This window comes from Momordica charantia (genome assembly GCF_013281855.1).
Source record: "Momordica charantia cultivar OHB3-1 chromosome 5 unlocalized genomic scaffold, Mcharantia_2.0 BLBB01000005.1, whole genome shotgun sequence".
In the NCBI taxonomy this organism is placed as follows: Eukaryota; Viridiplantae; Streptophyta; class Magnoliopsida; order Cucurbitales; family Cucurbitaceae; genus Momordica; species Momordica charantia.
In genome coordinates this window covers 2,798,260-2,818,698 of record NW_028275163.1, presented here as the reverse complement: position 1 = coordinate 2,818,698, position 20,439 = coordinate 2,798,260, and the positions used below count along the sequence as shown (strand labels likewise).

Below are 20,439 nucleotides of genomic sequence, written 5' to 3'. Positions count from 1 at the left end.
CCATCAAACATCAAATTATAAAAAACTCGAAGTTTAAGAAAAAAAAATGGAATAAGGGTGGAATTTAAACCTAAAATGTTTATATTATAAATGAACAATAGTAAAAAATGATTTGATTTTATATGGTAAAAAGAAGAATAGTCAATAAAATTATTTATAATTAAATTAAAAAAAGGTTATATTTCTATCCTCTCAGCAGACGAGCATGGACATGGCGTCCAAGTGAATCTCTCCCTTATCCAATTCTATTCTCAGGCAGCCGAAATGACGAAATTACCCCTATCATCACCCCATTTTACAAAGATCCCAACGCCTTATTGAGTTTGGCATATTGGTAATAACGTGGAACTACGAGGCTATTCACGGAATTTTTGAAATTAAGAAAACTCCTTTGGCTGTGAAATGCTCTTTTTAATCAACTCCTTCACAGAGCGAAGGAGAAGCTCCTCTGAACCCCGATGGCCGCTTCTTCGCTGTTGAGCTCCGCCGCGTCGTCGTTTCATGGTCATTGCCCGCTCTTCTCGGTCCGGTTTCCTGCACCGGGTGCGTGCGGAAACCCTAGCAATGTAGCTCCATTGGCGGTGAGAGTCAAGGCCGCGGCTGGTGATTCTATAGTGCTTGTGGAGAAGGCAGAGGCGGAGAAGGTCAACAGGCTCAAATCCAATTACATCGAGAAAATCGTGCCGCTGCTTATGGACGAGTTCTCCTACACCAATATCCACCAGGTGGTGACCGAATATTTTCGTAATTTATTAGCTGTTGGTTGAATTCTTAATTTATTTGCTCAATTGGTGGCTGGAGTTCGCCGGGTTTTAAATTTCGTGGAGGTTGGGTTGGATTGGCTAGGTAATTTTAGAGTTTAGTTTTAATTGTTTGCGGAGGGATCATTAATGTGTTCTGAGATTATTAAAAGAATTGGAAAATGTTGATTGTTTGTTTTTACCCCTTCTTTCAACCCATGAAATTCGACTATGAACATAACCACTTGGCTTAGCTGAGGTTTAAGTTCCTTTTATTGGAGGGAAATGCACATTAATATAAAACCACACACGTACTTCTATAGTTTGTATGCAAATATTTACACCCATATGGAACATAAGAATTCTTGATGAATTAAATACCCAGAAAACTGGGACCAAATTCATACTTATACTCAGTAGTAGTATGCTACAGCTACAGTACTTGTTCTCCTAGATTTAAGTTCGAATTTTGAATTTTTGTGGTTGTGATTCTAATTAGTGGGCTCAGAATTCTGGTTTAAGTGTTTTTTTTTTTCTTTTACTCCCTCTTAAACATTTGACAGCACATATGACGAATAAACATGATTATCTTAAGGAAATATTTGTACCTTTTCTGTTAGGTCCCAAAAATTGAAAAGATTGTTGTGAACTGTGGTATTGGAGATGCACAACAGAATGCGAAAGGTTTGGAAGCTGCAATGAATGAGCTAGCATTGATTACAGGACAACGACCTGTGAAGACGCGTGCAAAGAAGTCCATTGCAACCTTCAAGATCAGGGAAGGTCAACCACTTGGGATTGCTGCAACTCTTCGAGGAAGTGTGAGTTCTCCTTGTTCTTCTTAAAATTTTCTGTTAGTCATTGTCTCTTTTGATCTTTTGGCTCCTATTATAGTCCTCAGTGCTACTTGGTTCAGCGTATCTTGAATTGGAAAGTACGTTTTGGTACTTGGAATTGGTTCTGATTTTCAATATTTGTATTTGATATGCATTTGTAGTTCCTTTTCATGTCATATTTACAGTAACAATGTTACGAAGATGATATTATATGCTTTAATGTGTTTGTGTGGTAGATTTCTCGCGTATGATGATGTTAGGAATTTGATTCTTTGAGATGATTGTCTAAAACAAGTGCAAAGGAATGTCCTCGAACGAGTGCGTGGAAGGTATCTAGCATCATTGAATTGATGAAGTCATGGTTGTGGCTGCATGTATTAGTTAATATTACTTTCATGTTCTGTATATGCTTTTAATCTGGTTAGTGTAGTGGATTCTCTTGTATGATGATGCTAGGAATTCAATTATTCTAGATAATTGTCTAAAACAAGTCTGTAGGAATGACCGTGGAGGAGGGAGTTGCTCCTTCATGGGCTCGACACACTTATCACCGTAATACTCATTTAGAGTACAAGATTTTTATGCCAATTAATGTGAAAGAACCATAAACCTAACGTTGTAATAATGGACGACCTTACTTAAACAGGATTTGTTTTATAGGTTGTAATAGTGGACGACCTTACTTGAATAGGATCTATTTTATAGGTTGTACTACTGTGTCCTTTAGTTTTAATAATGGAAAGTATGAAGCATCATTACACGGAAAGAAGTTATGGGTGTGACTTGGCACTCATGTCTTAAATCTTAAAGACTATTCAGTTCTTAGGCAGCTTGCTTATTGACTGTATTTACAGGTGATGTACTCCTTCCTGGATCGTGTGATCAACTTGGGGCTGCCTAGGACGAGGGACTTTCAGGGAGTGAACTCAAATAGCTTTGATGGACATGGAAATTACTCCATCGGCATCCGCGAACAGAGCGTGTTTCCAGAAATAAAGTTCGACACATTCGGCAAACCGAGGGGGATGGACATTTGCATCACAACAACAGCTGAAACAGATCAAGAAGCTCAGCGACTCTTGGCTCTCATGGGAATGCCTTTCAGAGAGAGCAGTGGCTCTGCAACTTTGATGCGGAAAAAGAAGCTGAAGTCCCACCATTTTGATTCCAAATCCAAGGGAAGAGCTCGGAGGTAATTAATTTATTTCAGTCACACAACTTTTAAGCTTCAACTCATTTCTTGTATCTGTACAAGAAGAAACTGCACTCGAGCAAACTTAGAATGGGCTGTATCGTGTATGCCAATTTGATGGTGCTATAGATTTTTGTTTGTGAGACCAGTCCCTATAACTCGGAAGTTTGATGCTCAATTTCGCCGACCCGAACGGAGTTCTGGCACCGGTTGCTGCGTTAGAGCAGTAAATCCCAGTAGCCATTGCTCAAATCCTAGAACTTCCTCTGCATAGTAAGAGCTATAAATTATAACATGTGATTTTGTAGTGATATTCTCTGAAAACAGGGAAAGATTCAGCCATATCATCTGCCAGTATGCTTTTTTTCCTTGAAAGAATTGTGTTGTGAATTATATAGTTCAATCACATCAAAAAAATATTCGAAACTAGGAAGTAGATAGATGAGAATCCTAAAAAAATCTAGCCGACCAACCCTTGCTGAATTGTACTTAACCATTTCCCCCACTTTTAGCATCAATTATGTCATGTCGTAATGATTTTATATATTTATAAACTTCCTATTTTACCTTTAAATATAGTTTTTTTTAAAGATTGGATAATGATGATCCAATCCATCAGACTAATATATATATAGAGATTTAAATACTATTTTTATACTTCTGAGTTTAATTAATTTTAGTCTATATACTCTCAAAATGAATTAAACGGATAAAATTGAATTACGTGAATAAAAATAGATCTTTTGAAGGTATAAGACAAAAATCATAGTAAAAAATTAAGGGCTGATTTAGTAACGTTTCTATTTCTTGTTCCTGTCTCTCTATTTTTAATAAAGAAAAATAGTATAGTCCTACTCCATGAATCCAAGAAAGATCAAATAATATTTATATTTATGTATTGTAATGAATTGGAAGCATAAACAAGAAACTTATCTTGATTGTTTACAAAATTTCTATACAATTTTGAGAATATATCCAAAAAAAAAAAGAACAAAAAACATACTTGGTTGTAAAATGCTTAAGTTTCTTAATAAAATTTAGAAATGAGAACGAGAAATGAGAACGTTACAAAACGGTCCTTTAGAGATAAGGATGGCAAAAATACCCGCGGGACTCGATCCCTGCGGGTACTTGACGATCGGGTGGGGATCCCAATCGAGTTTCCCGACGGGGACAGGGATCGGTCTCCCCGACCCGTCCCCGTCCCGTTTAATTTTTTTATTACTTTTTCTATTTTTTTTATAATAATATTAATATATATTAATTTTATAAACACTTTTTAATTAAAAATACTCAAGTTAATACCCAATTTAGCCACTTTTTGTTCATTTTTTATACTAATAATAACAAAAATTAATTAACAAATTAAAAATTTTAAAAATATATATTTATAACGGGAATCCGTCACCGATTAGGAAATTCCCGTCTTAGAGACTAAAGAAATATTGAAACCTATATATATGTTTCGGGAGCCGCACATTTTTAAGTTACCCCAAATCCTTATTTTTTAGAAGAATGAAAAATCTCGAGAAACCCATTAACTTTAAAGTTTTAAGTGATAGTGTGTTGATAGAGTGAAGAATACAATTATAAATTATAAAAAGATTTTAATTGAATATAAGGCAGTTAAAGGATGATAAATAAGCAGTCAAGGTAAAATCTGTATTTGAATTTTTTTAAATACATTTTTCGAATTTTAAATTATAACATAGTATAATCACATAATTAACTAAATGATAACAGGACTATTAAAAATATGGAATTATGTTTAAACATACCATTTTAAGGTGGACATACCAATTTAGTAATTACAAACATTAATATAGTTTAACAATAATTGACATTTATTTAAAAATTGGAATTTGGTATTCTCAAATTTACTGTACTTTTAAAAAAGAGTCAACAACCAACGATTGGCAAAAAATTTCCAAGATCAACGGGACAACGGACCGGTGATAAGCTGGGCCGGGTTTTCGGATTCCATCAGACCCGATTGAAAATATTTTTGATATAAATATCCACCGAAGACGAAGCTCCTCGGCTAAGCAAACGCACCGTCGACCATTTTTTCTCTGCATAGTCGACTCATTGAGTTTCTTCGCTCAGCCATGGCATTTCCGTACATGGAAGCTGTTGTTGGTACTCACTCTTCACCTACTTCTTGCTTCTGTTAATGTCTATGCACGTAATCTTTTCGTGTTCGTCTTTAGATGCTTCACGTTTGGTTTTTGATTTCGGGTTTTTGCTACCTCCCGTTCGTTTTAGTAGCTTCGACGATCATGAAGTCTGTTAGATCCGCTGAGCTTTGTTGCGTCTTTATATGTTTTAACTTCTTGATTCTCTAAACATTATCGGAATTGTAATGTTTTTGTTAGGGTTTTACGCTTGTGTTATTGATTAGGATTTTAGGCATTGGAAATGCTTTTGAATGAGTTATTGCAAGTCTGATTAGTGCTCCGGAAAATGATGATCGCATGCTTTGTAATGTTCGAATTGCTATAGCTTCTCCTACGGTCCATAGGACGGGGCTGCTTCAATTTGATTTCGAAATGAGTTTGTGTCGTACATTGAATTATTGCGATTCAATTGAGCGAGTCTCTGAAGAAATATAATTATTGCGAGAGTATATGTGCAAGTCGGTTGATGTAGTTTTCCTTCTTGACTTATCTATTACCTGTTAGAATAGAGGTGGTTAATTAATTTATTGATAAAGGAAAGGGATGCAATAGCTGCTTTTCTGATGTATGGATTTTTTTCCGCAGGTTTCATGATATTGATGTATATTTTTGAAAGTTATTTGGATCTACGGCAACATGCTGCTCTGAAACTGCCAACCCTTCCAAAAACTTTGTTAGGAGTTATTAGCCAAGAGAAGTTTGAAAAATCCCGGGCATACAGTCTTGATAAAAGGTTTGTTTCTTTTATAAAGTCAGCCTTTGTCCATACTTTCCCTGAACTTTATTTTTCTCTCTTTCTTTCACCCTTCCATTTATCCGCATACTTTTATTGCTTCACAACTCATAATCGGATTGTTTTTTTTTTATGCAAAAAAGATTTCAGTTGCTACAATGATATGACCAATATAACATATCTTGCATGGTTGATTTTTTAGATCCAGATAATGCGTAGCAATTAGTTGGTTATTTGTTTTATAATTATTAGTTCAGATTATGTATCGGCTGATCCTTTTTATTTTTAATCCTAACCTTAAAAAAACCGACGAGTCGCACACTAAGCATAGCAATTATATCAAATGATTAAGTATTGCCTTATATTTATTTTGGTTTTTAATCTTTATAACATGTGCCTCTTGACTTTCAGCTATTTTCATTTTGTTCATGAGTTGGTAACTATAGTGATGGATTCTTCAATACTATTTTTTGGCATACTGCCGTGGTTTTGGAAGGTGAGTGAATTAATTCATTGAAGTTTTTACTTTCTTCTGTTGAAAATTTCTTATTGTCCACTATTGCAATCACATGCAGAAATCTGGAGAGTTTGTGGTGACGGTTGGCCTCAATGCTGAAAATGAAATTCTACACACACTTGCGTTTCTAGCTGGGGTCATGATTTGGTCACAGGTGTGCTCATAATTTAATTTTCATGTTCTTGAAGTAAAGAAGTTATTGAACTCAATCTTCTTTCTGAATATCCTGATTTATATAGTTTGGTCCACCATGTTATGTTACACAGAGCAGCATACTTTCTTTGTGTATGGTTCAAAACTGTATGTTGTCGTCTACTCATTGATTCTAACATGCCATTACCATTCAGGCGATTGGATTTGTGAGTTGTGTAAATTTGTGTTTGTTAATTGACTGTAGAAAAAGAAACTTGCCAGTTGCATTTGAATTGGAGATCAAACTCAGCATGCAACTTTTTTCTAAAAAATTGTGTGTTGTATCTCTCGCCTGTTGGTATGAATCAGAGAAGTTCTACTAAATGAAAATGGAAAGATAGAAATGAGAGTCTTCAATGACAACTGACAAGGATAGAGACGGGGAGGAAGCATTAGAAATAGCTAAATTTCACTGTTCACTTTGGAGTTATTTATCTCTTTTGAATTATTCCCCAATAATTTGGGTTTTCACTTTTTCACAAAATATCTTGACTGCTTGGTTTTGAAGTTCTAAAATATTTTCATTTATGGGCTGAACTCGTGATATTTATGTGATTGGTTGTTTGGACTTATTTGTAGATCACAGATCTACCATTTTCTCTCTACTCGACTTTTGTGATTGAAGCCCGCCATGGTTTCAATAAAGTATGTATCTTTATCCAAACACCATTAACTCACTAACAATGGGATACGTCCACTTTTCTTTAATTTTGGTCAATTATTTTTCCTATGTCTTTTCACTAAAAGAAATTGGAAGTTTTCATTGTTGTCCGGTCTACTTCCTTATTATTGTCCTAATGCCTTATTTAATATCTCTTCTACAGCAAACAATATGGTTATTCTTCAGGGACATGATTAAAGGGATTTTGTTGTCTGTATTACTTGGTCCACCAATTGTGTCTGCAATCATTATAATAGTACAGGTAAGCTCATGTATGTTAGGCATTTTAGCTTATGCAATCAGCATAGCATAATCGTACAGAAGCATGTCACTGTAAATCTCTCTCTCTCTCTCTCTCACTCTCTCTCTCTCTCTCTTTTTGTTTTTTTGTTTTGTTTTGTTTTTTTTTTTTTTTGCATTATACAAGAACTAATAATATCTTTCGTTTGTACACAGAAAGGAGGCCCTTACCTTGCCATCTATCTATGGGCGTTTATGTTCACATTATCTCTTGTGATGATGACCCTTTATCCAATTCTTATAGCCCCTCTTTTCAATAAATTTACCCCTGTAAGTATCCAAATTGTGTAATTTGATCAAAGCTTGTGACTGGATGGTGTTTTTAGGTTCAGTCATCCCACTTTAATTCTCTGTGAAAAATAGCTTCCTGCAGGTGAGCTCAGGGAGAAGATCGAGAAACTTGCTTCCTCCCTCAAGTTCCCACTGAAGAAGTTGTTTGTTGTTGATGGATCCACAAGGTCAAGTCATAGCAATGTGAGACCCTTGACTACCAAATTCAAGCTTGCCTATTTTAGATACTTACATTTATGATAATATATGTTAACTGATGTTTTGATACCTTATTGGTATTAGTTTCTTCTTTTCTTCCTGCATTATCAATTGAAAGTTCAGAGTATTATGGAATTCTATCTTATTAGTTTTAGATGAATAAATATAAGATATACCTACTTGGTTTCTAACGAATAATTCTTGGTGATGTTATTTGCTATGATCTCAATCAAATTACTGCCTTATATGCAGGCTTACATGTATGGTTTCTTCAAGAACAAGAGAATCGTCCTCTATGATACATTGATTCAACAGGTGAGTTGAAATGTTATGGAAATATCTTATCAGATTAGAGCCTTTACTTGCTGAACTTATTTTTTGGACAGTGCTTCGGACATGATCAAGTGCTTTATTACTTATATAGATTTTTCAATTATCTTGCTCGTAATAACTTCATACTTTCTTCTCATTCTTTTTATTAGTGCAAAAATGATGAGGAAATTGTTGCTGTTATAGCACATGAGTTGGGGCATTGGAAGCTAAATCATACGATGTACTCATTCATCGCTTTACAGGTATATGATTTAATATTAGATTAAATCAAGTCATGATCTGAACTCCATAGCTTGTAGCAGGCTGCATGTTATGTTATCTTTCTTACCACTCTGTAAAACATCAGTTTGAAATATGGCATGAATTTTTTGGGGAAAACAGAATGGGGATTATATGGAAAATGGTTTTTTGATTTGAAAGTTAACCAGATGACTGTCAAACCATTGAAGTACATTCTAAAATATAGCACCTCAAGCTGCTCTCTCTTATTCATGCTTCTGGCGGAGAATAAGTAAGGTTCTGATTAGCATCATGCTTATGTTGTCTTTTCTTTATGGTTATGTAATTGCAGATTTCCGCTTCCAATTCCACAAATAGTATATTGAATTTTTGTCTCTCAAAGAGATTTTTTTAATTAATTAATTATTTAATAATAATATATTTTTTTATATCTGTGTTCGGGCCAGCTGTGCGCACCTTGACTAATCATAGGACAACTGTCTAACTCTATATTAATTTATTATTATCTTATAATCTATGGTTATTTGTCTGGCACCACTGAACACAGATTTGCTAAGAACAAGTTAAGCTCTAGGCATTTCAAGTTTTAGAAGGCTCATTTTTTAAATGTTTGTGAGCAGATTCTTACACTTTTGCAATTTGGCGGATATACCTTGGTGAGGAATTCCAATGATTTGTTTCGAAGTTTTGGGTTTGATACTCAGCCAGTGCTTATTGGACTCATCATTTTTCAGGTAGAGATGGAACATAAAGTTGAATTATACTTCTAAAGTTGACATACTATGTTGTTCTTACTTATTGAGGTGTTGGGCTCTTCTACTATATTCACGTGTCGTTCTTCCTTGTGGGTTTGGTTTCTAAGGTTTTTTGCTTTTTTGTAATTATCTGTTAGGTGTTATTCTTTTAGATTGGAGCTCATTCTTTTAGGGGGTTTCCTATTGTCGGGCTGGGCTGTACTTTTTGTATGTCCTTGTATAATTTTTTCATTTATCTCAAAGTTCGGTTTCTTATAAAAAAAACATTTTCCGAGTCTATAAGCAATGCGCATATTTTCCCGTCCCTCATTGCATTTCCACTATCAAGTATCAACTGTTTCATTTCTTTCCAATCTGAAGTTTCAGTTAAATATTTCATTCTCAAGGAATTCTTATGACTCTATGCAAATTAATCAATTCACTCCGATGATCTGTATTTATAAAACCATAAAATGCTATAAATAGGAAAGATGAGATGGAATTAGTTTATTCTGAACAGAATTGAAATATGTCCTTCACCGTTGATTTTGGATGTGCAGCACACTGTAATACCTCTCCAGCACCTAGTAAGCTTTGGTCTCAACCTTGTGAGCCGATCTTTCGAGTTCCAGGTATGAAAGAAACACTTGCAGCCGCTGCTTTATTTTACTTCTATTTTGTAGGAGGATTTTGATATTCAAATACATTTTCGTCTTTTACGAAATGCAGGCTGATGCCTTTGCAAGGAAACTTGGTTATGCCTCAGCTCTTCGCGCCGGTCTTGTCAAACTACAGGTTATTATTAATCTATAGTTTCCAACGTATGCTGTGAACTCATCACATCTGACTTTTAATTATGATCATCTCTCCCTCCCTCCTGCTTTATTGTCATGTTTTCATACTAATTACATGCATCACAAGACTTTCCCTTATGACCCTAATTTATATTGCAGTCCCCATCGTCTAGGAATTTTTTCAATTTAGTACCTATGGTTTAAAAAGTTTCAATTTAGTGACCAATGTTTCAGCATTTTTCAATTTAGTTTCTAACTTTTGATAAACTTATGACATAATACTTAGTAAATCAGTGGAAATTTGGAGGAGAAAAGAAGTTACCTACAGAGAGGAAAGTTTCTAGAAATTTGTTTCCTGACATTTCTTTTCCTCCAAACTTCCACCAATTCATCAAGTATTATGCCATGCAAATATATCATCGGCGAAATTGTAACATTCATTATTGGTGAGAGGCTAAATTGAATAATATTCCAAAAATCAGGGACTGAAACATATGTTTAGTCAAAAACTCAACTTTTTAACGCATTCTGTAACCTCAGTGATAAGAATATTTGCATGCCAGAGTCGGACTAGTAATAAAAGTTTTGATTTCAGGAGGAAAATCTGTCGGCAATGAATACAGATCCCTGGTATTCCGCATACCACTATTCTCATCCTCCACTAGTTGAAAGATTGGCAGCACTGGACCAAGCGGATAAGAAAGCAGAATGATACACCGGCCTCGCTCGGTACATTTACATATATTTGGCAGGTGAATTGACGTTCTACACTACCTGATTGACTTTGTTTTGCGAGCGCTGATAGAGAAGAACTCCCTTGGGGGAAGCATGTTCTAGTTTTTCCTTAAAGAGGAAGAAAAAAAAACAGGTCTCTTTTTTTCTTTCTTGTTATTAACCTCTACTGTGAAGGGAACGAGAGAGAAACATCTAGTTACATTGTTGACAACTTTTGGTCGTATTACTTTTGATTAGAATGGTGTTAATCCTTTGCATTGATTTATCAACTTTTGCAAAGCTTCTACTAATCTTGTTTGCGAATGCAGGTTGATGCTTTTGCAAAAGGTTGTTCTGTTCAAGCCCAAATCGTGGTTATAGATGGTAAAATCTTCGATCACGTGTTTGGATTAACTTTCTATGGAAGGTTAAAATTATTTTTTCTTCTAAAAGAAAAACATCTAGAGAGTTTGGTAATAAATAATAATCACATTTGAAATAATCAAATTAGTTATAATTTTTCTTTTTTTGAAAATTTTATTTCAAATTGATTTCCAAAAAAGTGATTTTAAGGTGCTTGTAATCCGTGTTTGTAAAATTAGTCTTAAATGTAAAGAAAAAAAGAACAATTGTGATGGGGATCACTTCTAAAAAAAGGCAACAAAAACACACAAGTATTTTTTGAAAAATAGATATTTTAAGAAAAAAATATTTTTTCTCTGCAAGGAATGAAAACTTTTACTCTAGATTTCTTGCCCTAACTTGGGGATAAGGTATTTTCTACCTACCTTTTAAGTTGGTTTCTTTAGCAATATTGAGGTACTTTTCTACCCCTTTGAAAAAGTTGAGGCATCTTATTTCTTTCATATTACTAAAAATAACCATCTTTTAAGTAACCTTGTTTTTTGTTCCTTAGTTCTATGTTTAAATGGCATAAGAGCATGTGTAAATTGATATTGTTCTGTCCCTTTTCATCTACTTCATTTTGTTAACCCAAAATCTACAAAATAGGAGTACCTGAAAAAAGTATATATATATAGAAAACCAGAATCAAGACAAAGGGAAAACTTTAACTTCTCTTTTTCCATAAAATATAAATAGTTTAGAATACGTAACCTTTAAATATTATTGGGTGGATAGAAATTGTAGTTAAAGTTACATCCACCTAGAGCAGTAGTTATTGGTATCCACGTGGACAATTCATAGTTAACCTTTAGACGTGCATATAAAATTTAATTTGGTTTAAATCTATTTTTTCCTTTAGCCTCTAATATCTGCTTACTTTTAAAAGGCACCGTTTTAGTCATTTTTATTGTGTATGAAATTTATGTTAAAAGTTAGCAAAAAACCGACTAAAAATTTTTATAAAAATATAGAGATCAAAATGAATGTTTTGAAAATATATGAAGTAGATTAAAATGAATATTTTAAAAGTATAGAGATTAAAATGAATCAAAGTATAGGGATGAAAATGAATCAAAACTAAAAAAGAATCAAATCAATATAGAATATAACATATTAGATTTGCGAGGTTTTCTTGCTTTTACATGGTAGTGCTTATGATTAAGGTAAAAAAATATGATTAAGGTAAAAAAATAAAAAATGGTGGCGGAGTGAGAAATTTTTAAGAGGGGTAAATTTTACCTTCTAACTTTTTATTTTTATATATAATATTTCAATTCCAAAGATTTAGATGGCCAAACTAGTGCAAAACTGCAAAATATTTTTCTTAAGAAGGCAAAAAGAAAAAAAAAAAAGAAAGAGAGAGGAAAAAAGAAGAAGAAAAGAGCTACAAAATCTTAAGAATTTTATCTATACTTTTCTGAATTATGACAAACTAGTATGGGACAATTGTCTCTCCCTCTCTTCTTCACTCCTCCCTTCATACATATATATATATTTAATAATTTAAATTCTTCTCTCGTATGTATAGCAAATTAGAAAATTTACCAAATATAAAAAGTAAAAAAAAAACACATATCTCGGTCGTCATAAAAAAATGCACACAATACACACACATGGCTGTCACAAAAAAAAAAAAATAATAATAATAATAATAAAAATAAAAATAAAAGACCAGCAAATCCTTAACAAATTCCAGCCAATTGAGAGACTGTCCACTTGTGATTCAATTCCCTTCCCTTCTCTTCTCTTCTCTTCTCTTTCTCACAATTATTTTATTAGGTTTCCCATTCTTTGTCTTCACTCATTTGCATATTCTCTTAAAAGATTCCATTAATCACTTCCACATTCTCAACATCCATTTGCTTTGACAGAAAAGCAAGCAAATGGGATCCATCAATCTTTATGTTCTTTAAAAAAAGCATGTAGATCAAAAAGAAATATTCACTCTAAAGATTCTGAGTAATTGTCTAATCCGAGTAAATAACAGTTTTAGTTTATGAATGTTTCAAGATTGTGTATAAAAAGTTTTCAATTTTTAAGATCGATTCTTTTAATCGCTCAAACAGCCATCACCTTTGCACTTTGCTCACCCGGGCTAGTAGGTAGGAGCTTATCTATGGTGATTCACTATGTTTGCTTGTACCTATGGTCTATTGTCCATCGATTACTAAAATTAGTTAGTATACAATCACTACACTTTGCTTATTTCTATATGATAATATGCATTTTTTGGTTATATTTATTACGAGTAATAGTATCAAAAGAGTGAAGAGCGAATGATCCTCTAATTAAAAAATGCCATTGAGTTTGACTCATGCGAATGAGTGAAGAACGAATTAGATATTTGAAAGCTTATGACTAAATTTATAACTCAATATTTAATTTTGGAGTTAGCTCTGACTCTTTTAATTATTGTTATCTTTTAAATATTATATCTTCAATTTGAAATTTTATTTTAAAATTATTTTACTGATCGCGATGTAAATTTCCTGTTAATGTCTTTTGATATCCCCTCCCCTTCTTAATTATATATTTATTTTATTTGTTCATTTTATTGCCTCATTTTGTTTTATGTGATGATTTTAAATAATTCAATGTGTGCATGTAAGTCTTCGAACTCACAGTTTTTCTTCCTTATTTTGTCTTAAAGAGACATGGAATAATATAAAAAATAGTGGAAAGGAAAGGAATTGTTTCTAGTTTTGGTCCTTTTTTTTCTCTAAGTTATCGGTAGGACCAGAGTCTGTCATTTAGCTCTCTTGATTTAAAACATAAAATACGTGTTTGGTTTTAGTTCGAAGAGGTAAAGATTGAGGAAGGCCAGACGTGATTCACTCATGATATGCCCAATAAAATCCGTCTCAAGTCTCAAAATGACTTGTGCTTACAAATGTCACCGACGTAAAAATCGCTGATTATTAGGTATAAAACATAAAAAAAATAGTGGAGCAGCAAAATTCCCCCATAAAAGGTGAGATCCATTCCTCTCAAGGTAGTAATTCTATGTGTAAAGATAGTTCATTGAAGTGATTGATTAACTAAATCTTGTGTCAATATTCACGAGATTCAATTTCAAAATCCATTGGCAAGAGTAATTCATGTATATTATAAACATTTGTTAAGTCTCTTATTTTTTCAATGTGGAATCCTTATAATGGTGGTTCGTTTGGATTGACTAATCTTAGCTCAAATCTCTCTCTTTTTTTATTAGATACTTGTTTGAGTTTGTCGGTCTCTGATACATGTTTTTGCACGCAGAAAGTAAGAATGAGAAAGATGAACCAAAAAGTGTATTATTCTTATTAAATCTTTAGTGTGAACGATACAAATCTTTACAGACATCTCAACCTTTTAACAAAATAGAAAACGATGATTAATTAATCAACAAGATTTGGTTAATCATAACACTTTAACTAATACAACGACCTTTATCTAGTCACTAATTAAAGAGCTATGTTATACTCTGCAACTTTTACTAAGTTCGACTCGACATCATCTCATATTAAGCACTAATTTACAACTAACCAGCTTCCACCTCGTCGAAAATAATCAAAATAATATAAATGATAGTGGAAAGGAAAGTTAACTTTGTAATGTGCAAAATTTAAGTACCTTTTTTATTTTTTCCTCACTAATTTTATACTTTTTTTTTTCGTTATTACTTTGCCTTTTACTCAGAGTTGACAACTTATTTTCATTGTATACATGATTTCTTTTAACTTTGATCCATTGGAAGTTAAAATTAATGAAATAAAAATAACTTTTGAAAGTAAAACAAGTGGAAACAGAAAAGTAAAAAAAAAAAAAAAGGGTTTGATCTCTGGCATCCAAGAGTGTTAAACTTGTTTATTATGATGTATTAGTTTAGTTACAAATGACTAAAAAGGTAGCAAAAAATAAACTTTAAAAATTAAGGAAAGATTAAAATTTAATAAACAAAGTCACAGCAAGAGAATAATCCATGGTATATAAGTATGAGACAATTATCTCTGGAGTGAAACCAAAAGTAAAGTCGTGAGAGTTATAAAAAACATACAATATCATATCATTGTAGAGATATTTGAGAGTATTGGGTGCCCGTTGTCTTTAACAGAAATTAATTTAACTCATGCAACAATTTGATTGACAATTGAATTGGGTGGAGATACGTACGTCCGAATCAATTTAATTATTTAAACAATAATAATCCTTAAAAACCTCTTCAATAATTGAAATTGTTAGGCATTACTTTCTAAAAATTCATCATTAGAACATCTTGAAGACATCGCAAACAATCATCAAAATTTAATCTCATACAACCTCAAGTCAAAGTTAATTTAAAAAATAATAATAATAAAACCTCAAGTCAAAGTTGTAATCAATTAAGGAAAGATGATTACTTTGTAGTTATTTGGTTAATAAATACCTAACAATATTTTTAATTAGTGGGGTCAATATTGCTCTTGGAAAATGTGGAGAAAGGGGAAAAATGGGGTCATTCTAATTTTTATTTATAATTAACCTCGAGTCTTAAAGAACATAATTTTAAGTCAACACGAACACGGCTCAACAATAATTAACAATTACTTCTCTTTTATTGGAAGTTTAAATTTCTATACCCCAATTTATTGTACTAATAAAGGAACAATAGAATTTTTAAAATTAATTTTTGTTAATTAAATATTAATTTAAGATGAAATCAATCAAATTATTTCTATATTTCTACATTATAGTAACATTATTTATGGTAACACATTAAGTTTAAAGTTACTTCCATCTTGCGCCATTAATTCAAATTTGTATATCTGAGATTTAGAGAGTTTTAGACATATCTTTATGAGTTATTAAAATATAGAAAATACCAATTATTATTTAACATCGTTTCAAATCTCGGTTCTCGATAAAATAACAAATACAATATTTTTTTTTAAATTTTATTTTAACCAATATAAACATAACTAAGTAGTTAACTATGTACTGTATCTATCTTTCTTCAAGAGATTCAAATCCATACTCTACATATATTGTATCAAAAAAATTATTCTAGTGTGAGTTAAAACATTAGCATCTAAGATTTCCAGAACAAGTTTTCTTTATTTCTTTTTAGTTTGTTACTTCATAAAAATAGACCTATTTACTATTTTTTTAATCTAATTTTAAAATCATAATCAAAATTTTAAAAATTAAGTCATTTTTCAAATCAAGTTCACTAAAGGAGAAGATGAGAGAGGAAGAAGAAGATGGAAGAATGATAAGATTATGGCCTCAAAGTCCAATCGTCAACAATACAATCACCAATTTGTACCGTTGGGTGTTGGTGCAGTGGCAAGAGGTCTGAGGTGTCTCACCCAAGATCCAGGTTCGAGTCGTCTTATGTTCAACAGTAAAAAAAAAACAAGTGGTAAGCACGTAATATGTGGGTGGCTAACCCGAGGTACTATCTTATTATGAGTTAGTATATTATTATGCGTAGTCCAAACATTTATTTTACCCTAAAAACAGTTAATATGCCTTTTTTTTTTCTCTTTTAGATTGAGTATTACAAAACAATTAATATGTTTATAGAAAACACTAAAATTAAAAAAATTATATTCTTGGCCTTGACAGCTAAGCAAAGCGGAGCATGTAAAGTAGTGGGCCCCACTATCATCAATTGTGAAATAAAAATTATAAAAAAAAGTACAAAATCCCTTTTAACACAATCTCTCTCTCTCTCTCTCTCTCTCTCTCTCTCTCTCTCTCATTCATAAAGCTTCAGTTCCATTTTCCCTCTTTTCAGATTCGCCGGTAACCTCCCCGGCCGGATTTTCCGACGACATCAATGCCCTTGAATCCACTAGTTTTCTACTTCTTTTGATTCCTCTTTCTCTCAGTCGAACGGAGAAGACGAAGATGTCGGTTTATGATGCTGCATTTGTGAACACGGAGCTCTCTAAGCCGACCTCCATCTTCGGCCTCCGTCTCTGGGTTGTAATCGGAATCTTAGTCGGAGCTCTGATAGTTCTCGCGCTGTTTCTGCTGTCCCTCTGCCTCACTTCTCGCAAGAGGAACCGCCACAAGAACCAAATCCGTTTCCCCAAGTCCACTACCGACCACTCCCCTCCCGCCGTTTCCAAAGAGATCCAGGAAATCGTCCATCACGCCGTGCCGGATCACCACCACCACCTCCAGCCGGAAATTCACGTCGAGATCGGAAAATCGGAGCATCGGGTTGTTTTCTCCGACAGACCTTCCAGTGGGGAGAGCAGAGGTGCTGTGAGTGAAACTGCTTCTTCTTTTGGATCTGGTACCGTCGGGCCGGAGGTTTCACACCTGGGTTGGGGTAGATGGTATACTCTGAGAGAGCTCGAGGCAGCCACTAATGGCTTGTGTGAGGAGAATGTGATTGGAGAAGGTGGGTATGGGATCGTGTATTTGGGCGTTTTAGCAGACGGTACCAGAATTGCTATCAAGAACCTCTTAAATAACAGGTGATCTTGTTGACTAATTCTCTAGCATTTTATCATTGACTTTGTACTTTGATTTATTTGCTTTCTGCAACTTGAGAGCTCCGTTTGGTTTTAGTTGAGACTGGTTCTGTTTGGCTGCGAGAAAACTTAGCAAAAAGAATGGGGAAACGGTTTTGCTGCTGTTGTGTTTTCCTCTTTTGGGGGAGGAAAAGTTTCAAACTGCCACATTTTTGTGTGTTTTCTGATTTGCCATGTTCTTCTTAGTTTGAAGATTATACTGATGTGGAAATTTAACCCATTTGTTATTAGGGGTCAAGCTGAGAGGGAATTCAAAGTGGAAGTTGAAGCAATTGGACGCGTAAGGCACAAGAATCTTGTCAGGTTGCTGGGATATTGCGTTGAGGGTGCATATAGGTATTGGCGATTTTATTCAAATTTGAGAGAGTTTTCGGTGTAACGAACATGTTTTATGAACTTTTTCCTTTTTTGTTCAGAATGCTTGTTTATGAGTACGTTAACAATGGCAATCTAGACCAATGGCTTCATGGCGATGTTGGTGACGTGAGCCCCTTGACGTGGGAGATTCGTGTTAACATCATACTCGGAACAGCAAAGGGGTATATAGTTGTGTTATTGAGGATTAGCTATTGATTCGTGTTGAAGCATTTAAAATTTCACTCATGTAGTGTTATTTTTCTCTATTTTTTAGATTAGCCTATCTTCATGAGGGTCTTGAACCGAAGGTTGTTCATCGTGATGTAAAATCTAGCAACATACTGCTAGATCGTCAGTGGAATGCTAAAGTATCGGATTTTGGACTGGCCAAGCTTCTTTGTTCTGAAAGGAGCTATGTGACAACTCGTGTAATGGGCACATTTGGGTTAGTTCCTATCTTATAATCAATTTTTACTTTCTACGGTCTAGAAGATGGAAAGTCATGTGGTGATTTCTATAGCTATGTTGCTCCCGAGTACGCTTGCACTGGAATGTTGAATGAGAAGAGTGATGTTTATAGCTTTGGAATTCTAATTATGGAGTTAATTTCCGGGCGAAGCCCTGTTGATTATGGTAGACCCCAAGGAGAGGTTAGTTTCTCTTTGCATCTAATGTTTGACTACGATTGCTCCTGCTTTAATGTCATCTATGGTTTTTTTGCTGCTTATTCAGTTGTAAGTAATGACATAATTGCAGGTAAATTTGGTGGATTGGTTGAAATCCATGGTTGGAGACCGAAAATCCGAGGAAGTGGTTGACCCCAAGTTGCCCGAGAAGCCTCCTTCCAAAGCACTGAAACGTGTTTTGCTGGTTGCTCTTCGGTGTGTTGATCCCGATGCAACGAAGAGGCCGAAAATGGGGCATGTCATCCACATGCTTGAGGCAGATAATTTACTGTCTCATCATGTATAAATCTGCATTTATATGCTTTGTTTGAAGTTTTTGGTTTGCTCGTCTCTTTTTAACAATTGTCCATCTGCATCCATCTATTACTGTTTTGTAGGAACATCGGGTCGGTAGGGATTCTTCCCACTCAATTCAAGGTGATCAACATGAGAACCGGGCCGTTCCAAGACGAGTTAACAATCAGAAAGATGAAGGAACATCTTCTAATATAAGTGAAGGTGAGAGTGATGGAAATACTCAACATCCAAGTAGGTGGAGATAATAATGTACCGTATTGGCACGATACATGACTAACTCTTCAAGTTTCTCCGAAGTTGGGAGCCGTAACATCCAAAATATCAACCAACAGTTATAGGGTTTGCTCTATAGATTCTTTTTTTCTGCACTTCAGATGCATCCCATCTCCAGTTAGGTTGCTTTTCTAATCTTCATATGTATTAGTCTCATTCTTACAGAAACCATAAGAATTGCTACACGTTCTCTCTTGTTAGATATGGGGCGTCCTGTTCGGTTTCGTTAAATCTTAGTTGCTTTCTGTCTTGATATTGACTTGACAAAATCATTGTCTATGTATAATTAGCTTTAAGGGTAGGGCACCTAGTTTCTGTTTGGTAAGGATAGCTCTTGTGTCATTGTACATCTAGAATTATGCCCTTCTATTACGGAGATAGCCTGCCCCGTCAACTGTTTGGTTGAGCACCTAACCAGCTATGTTGATGGAATTGGTTGAAACTGCCAACGAGATTGCCGAACCGAGAATTGTATGCTTCTGGGGTGTGGTCCCTGCGACCAGCAAGTCTGGTAGAGACAACTCCAACTGCAACTTATCCTTCATGTGCTCTTTGCTCTGACCTGACTGGACCAGTAAGGAAGGCTAAGATGTGGACTAGAACTGAGGTGTTCATTGTTGAAAACACGACGGGTTTTTGTCTGATCTACACGTTTGTTTGGCTGCCCGAAGTCTCGTTCTATGCTGGCTGTGGATGTTTCTGAAGGGATCAATCTTTTGGTTTATCTGCACCATACACTGTCCTTTCAAGCACTTGCCATCTCTCTGTCAAACTGAAAGATGGGGAGCTCCTTCCTTATCCAAAGCTTGCTTTTTGGAGTAAGTTTCAAGGGCTTCTGTAACTTGATGGAGTTGGGCCATTTATTTAACATAATTTTCTTGAAAAATTTGCATTTTTTTACAATGTTGTTTGTCAGATTTATAAAGAATGTTTGAATATGAATATATTGCTGCTGATTGTTTCCATTTGCAGATCTGAGTCCTATGTGACTTGAGCAAGTTTGCTTCTTGTTCCTTAAACAGAAGAGCTTTGCCATTTGTCGACATTTTCGGCGTCGAATTGGCATATTTATCGACGAATTAGAGAATATCCAATATTTATGTTCATCAATTTATTTGAGAATGTCTTCCATGTGTATGTTTTTTTATGAAATATTTTTCTATAAGTGGTGCAGTGCTTGTTTAGTTGACGTGCTAATTCACATGCAATTGACAAATCTATATGGCACGATATAGAGTTGAGTCTTTTTTGTTTAAGTTCAAC

The 20,439-nt window shown here is 34.2% G+C and overlaps 3 protein-coding genes across 4 annotated transcripts; all 3 read left to right on the top strand.

Annotated features, from left to right (window-relative positions):
* Nucleotides 1-411: 411 nt before the first annotated feature.
* LOC111016423 (Ribosomal L5P family protein) lies at nucleotides 412-2,916 on the top strand. The gene is made up of 3 exons (XM_022291827.2): nucleotides 412-725; nucleotides 1,361-1,561; nucleotides 2,431-2,916. The coding sequence occupies exons 1-3, from the start codon at nucleotides 459-461 to the stop codon at nucleotides 2,770-2,772; spliced, it is 810 nt and encodes a 269-aa protein (XP_022147519.1). The 5' UTR covers nucleotides 412-458; the 3' UTR covers nucleotides 2,773-2,916.
* Nucleotides 2,917-4,753: 1,837 nt separating this feature from the next.
* ATSTE24 (Peptidase family M48 family protein) lies at nucleotides 4,754-10,938 on the top strand. 2 transcript variants are annotated; one of them, XM_088124274.1, is made up of 14 exons: nucleotides 4,754-4,907; nucleotides 5,531-5,678; nucleotides 6,090-6,174; nucleotides 6,254-6,349; nucleotides 6,967-7,032; nucleotides 7,212-7,310; nucleotides 7,505-7,618; nucleotides 7,712-7,822; nucleotides 8,090-8,152; nucleotides 8,320-8,412; nucleotides 9,031-9,144; nucleotides 9,705-9,776; nucleotides 9,874-9,939; nucleotides 10,534-10,938. In XM_088124274.1, the coding sequence occupies exons 1-14, from the start codon at nucleotides 4,877-4,879 to the stop codon at nucleotides 10,648-10,650; spliced, it is 1,275 nt and encodes a 424-aa protein (XP_087980400.1). In that variant the 5' UTR covers nucleotides 4,754-4,876; the 3' UTR covers nucleotides 10,651-10,938. The 2 variants fall into 2 exon arrangements, with proteins under 2 accessions (XP_087980400.1, XP_087980401.1); XM_088124275.1 differs by lacking the exon at nucleotides 6,967-7,032.
* Nucleotides 10,939-16,744: 5,806 nt separating this feature from the next.
* LOC111016389 (Protein kinase superfamily protein) lies at nucleotides 16,745-20,147 on the top strand. The gene is made up of 7 exons (XM_022291783.2): nucleotides 16,745-17,506; nucleotides 17,795-17,899; nucleotides 17,980-18,102; nucleotides 18,195-18,365; nucleotides 18,441-18,570; nucleotides 18,677-18,886; nucleotides 18,984-20,147. The coding sequence occupies exons 1-7, from the start codon at nucleotides 16,929-16,931 to the stop codon at nucleotides 19,146-19,148; spliced, it is 1,482 nt and encodes a 493-aa protein (XP_022147475.1). The 5' UTR covers nucleotides 16,745-16,928; the 3' UTR covers nucleotides 19,149-20,147.
* The last annotated feature ends 292 nt before the right edge of the window (nucleotides 20,148-20,439 follow it).

Bases quoted from the DNA above. Each gene is read 5' to 3' on its own strand.
- LOC111016423 (XM_022291827.2), top strand. From the start codon at position 459: ATGGCCGCTTCTTCGCTGTTGAGCTCCGCCGCGTCGTCGTTTCATGGT. The intron at 726-1,360 runs GTGGTGACCGAA...CTTTTCTGTTAG, and splicing joins CCTACACCAATATCCACCAG to GTCCCAAAAATTGAAAAGAT. The intron at 1,562-2,430 runs GTGAGTTCTCCT...CTGTATTTACAG, and splicing joins CTGCAACTCTTCGAGGAAGT to GTGATGTACTCCTTCCTGGA.
- ATSTE24 (XM_088124274.1), top strand. From the start codon at position 4,877: ATGGCATTTCCGTACATGGAAGCTGTTGTTG. The intron at 4,908-5,530 runs GTACTCACTCTT...TTTTTTCCGCAG, and splicing joins GTACATGGAAGCTGTTGTTG to GTTTCATGATATTGATGTAT. The intron at 9,777-9,873 runs GTATGAAAGAAA...TACGAAATGCAG, and splicing joins GCCGATCTTTCGAGTTCCAG to GCTGATGCCTTTGCAAGGAA.
- LOC111016389 (XM_022291783.2), top strand. From the start codon at position 16,929: ATGTCGGTTTATGATGCTGCATTTGTGAACACGGAGCTCTCTAAGCCG. The intron at 17,900-17,979 runs GTATTGGCGATT...TTTTTTGTTCAG, and splicing joins TGCGTTGAGGGTGCATATAG to AATGCTTGTTTATGAGTACG. The intron at 18,103-18,194 runs GTATATAGTTGT...TCTATTTTTTAG, and splicing joins ATACTCGGAACAGCAAAGGG to ATTAGCCTATCTTCATGAGG.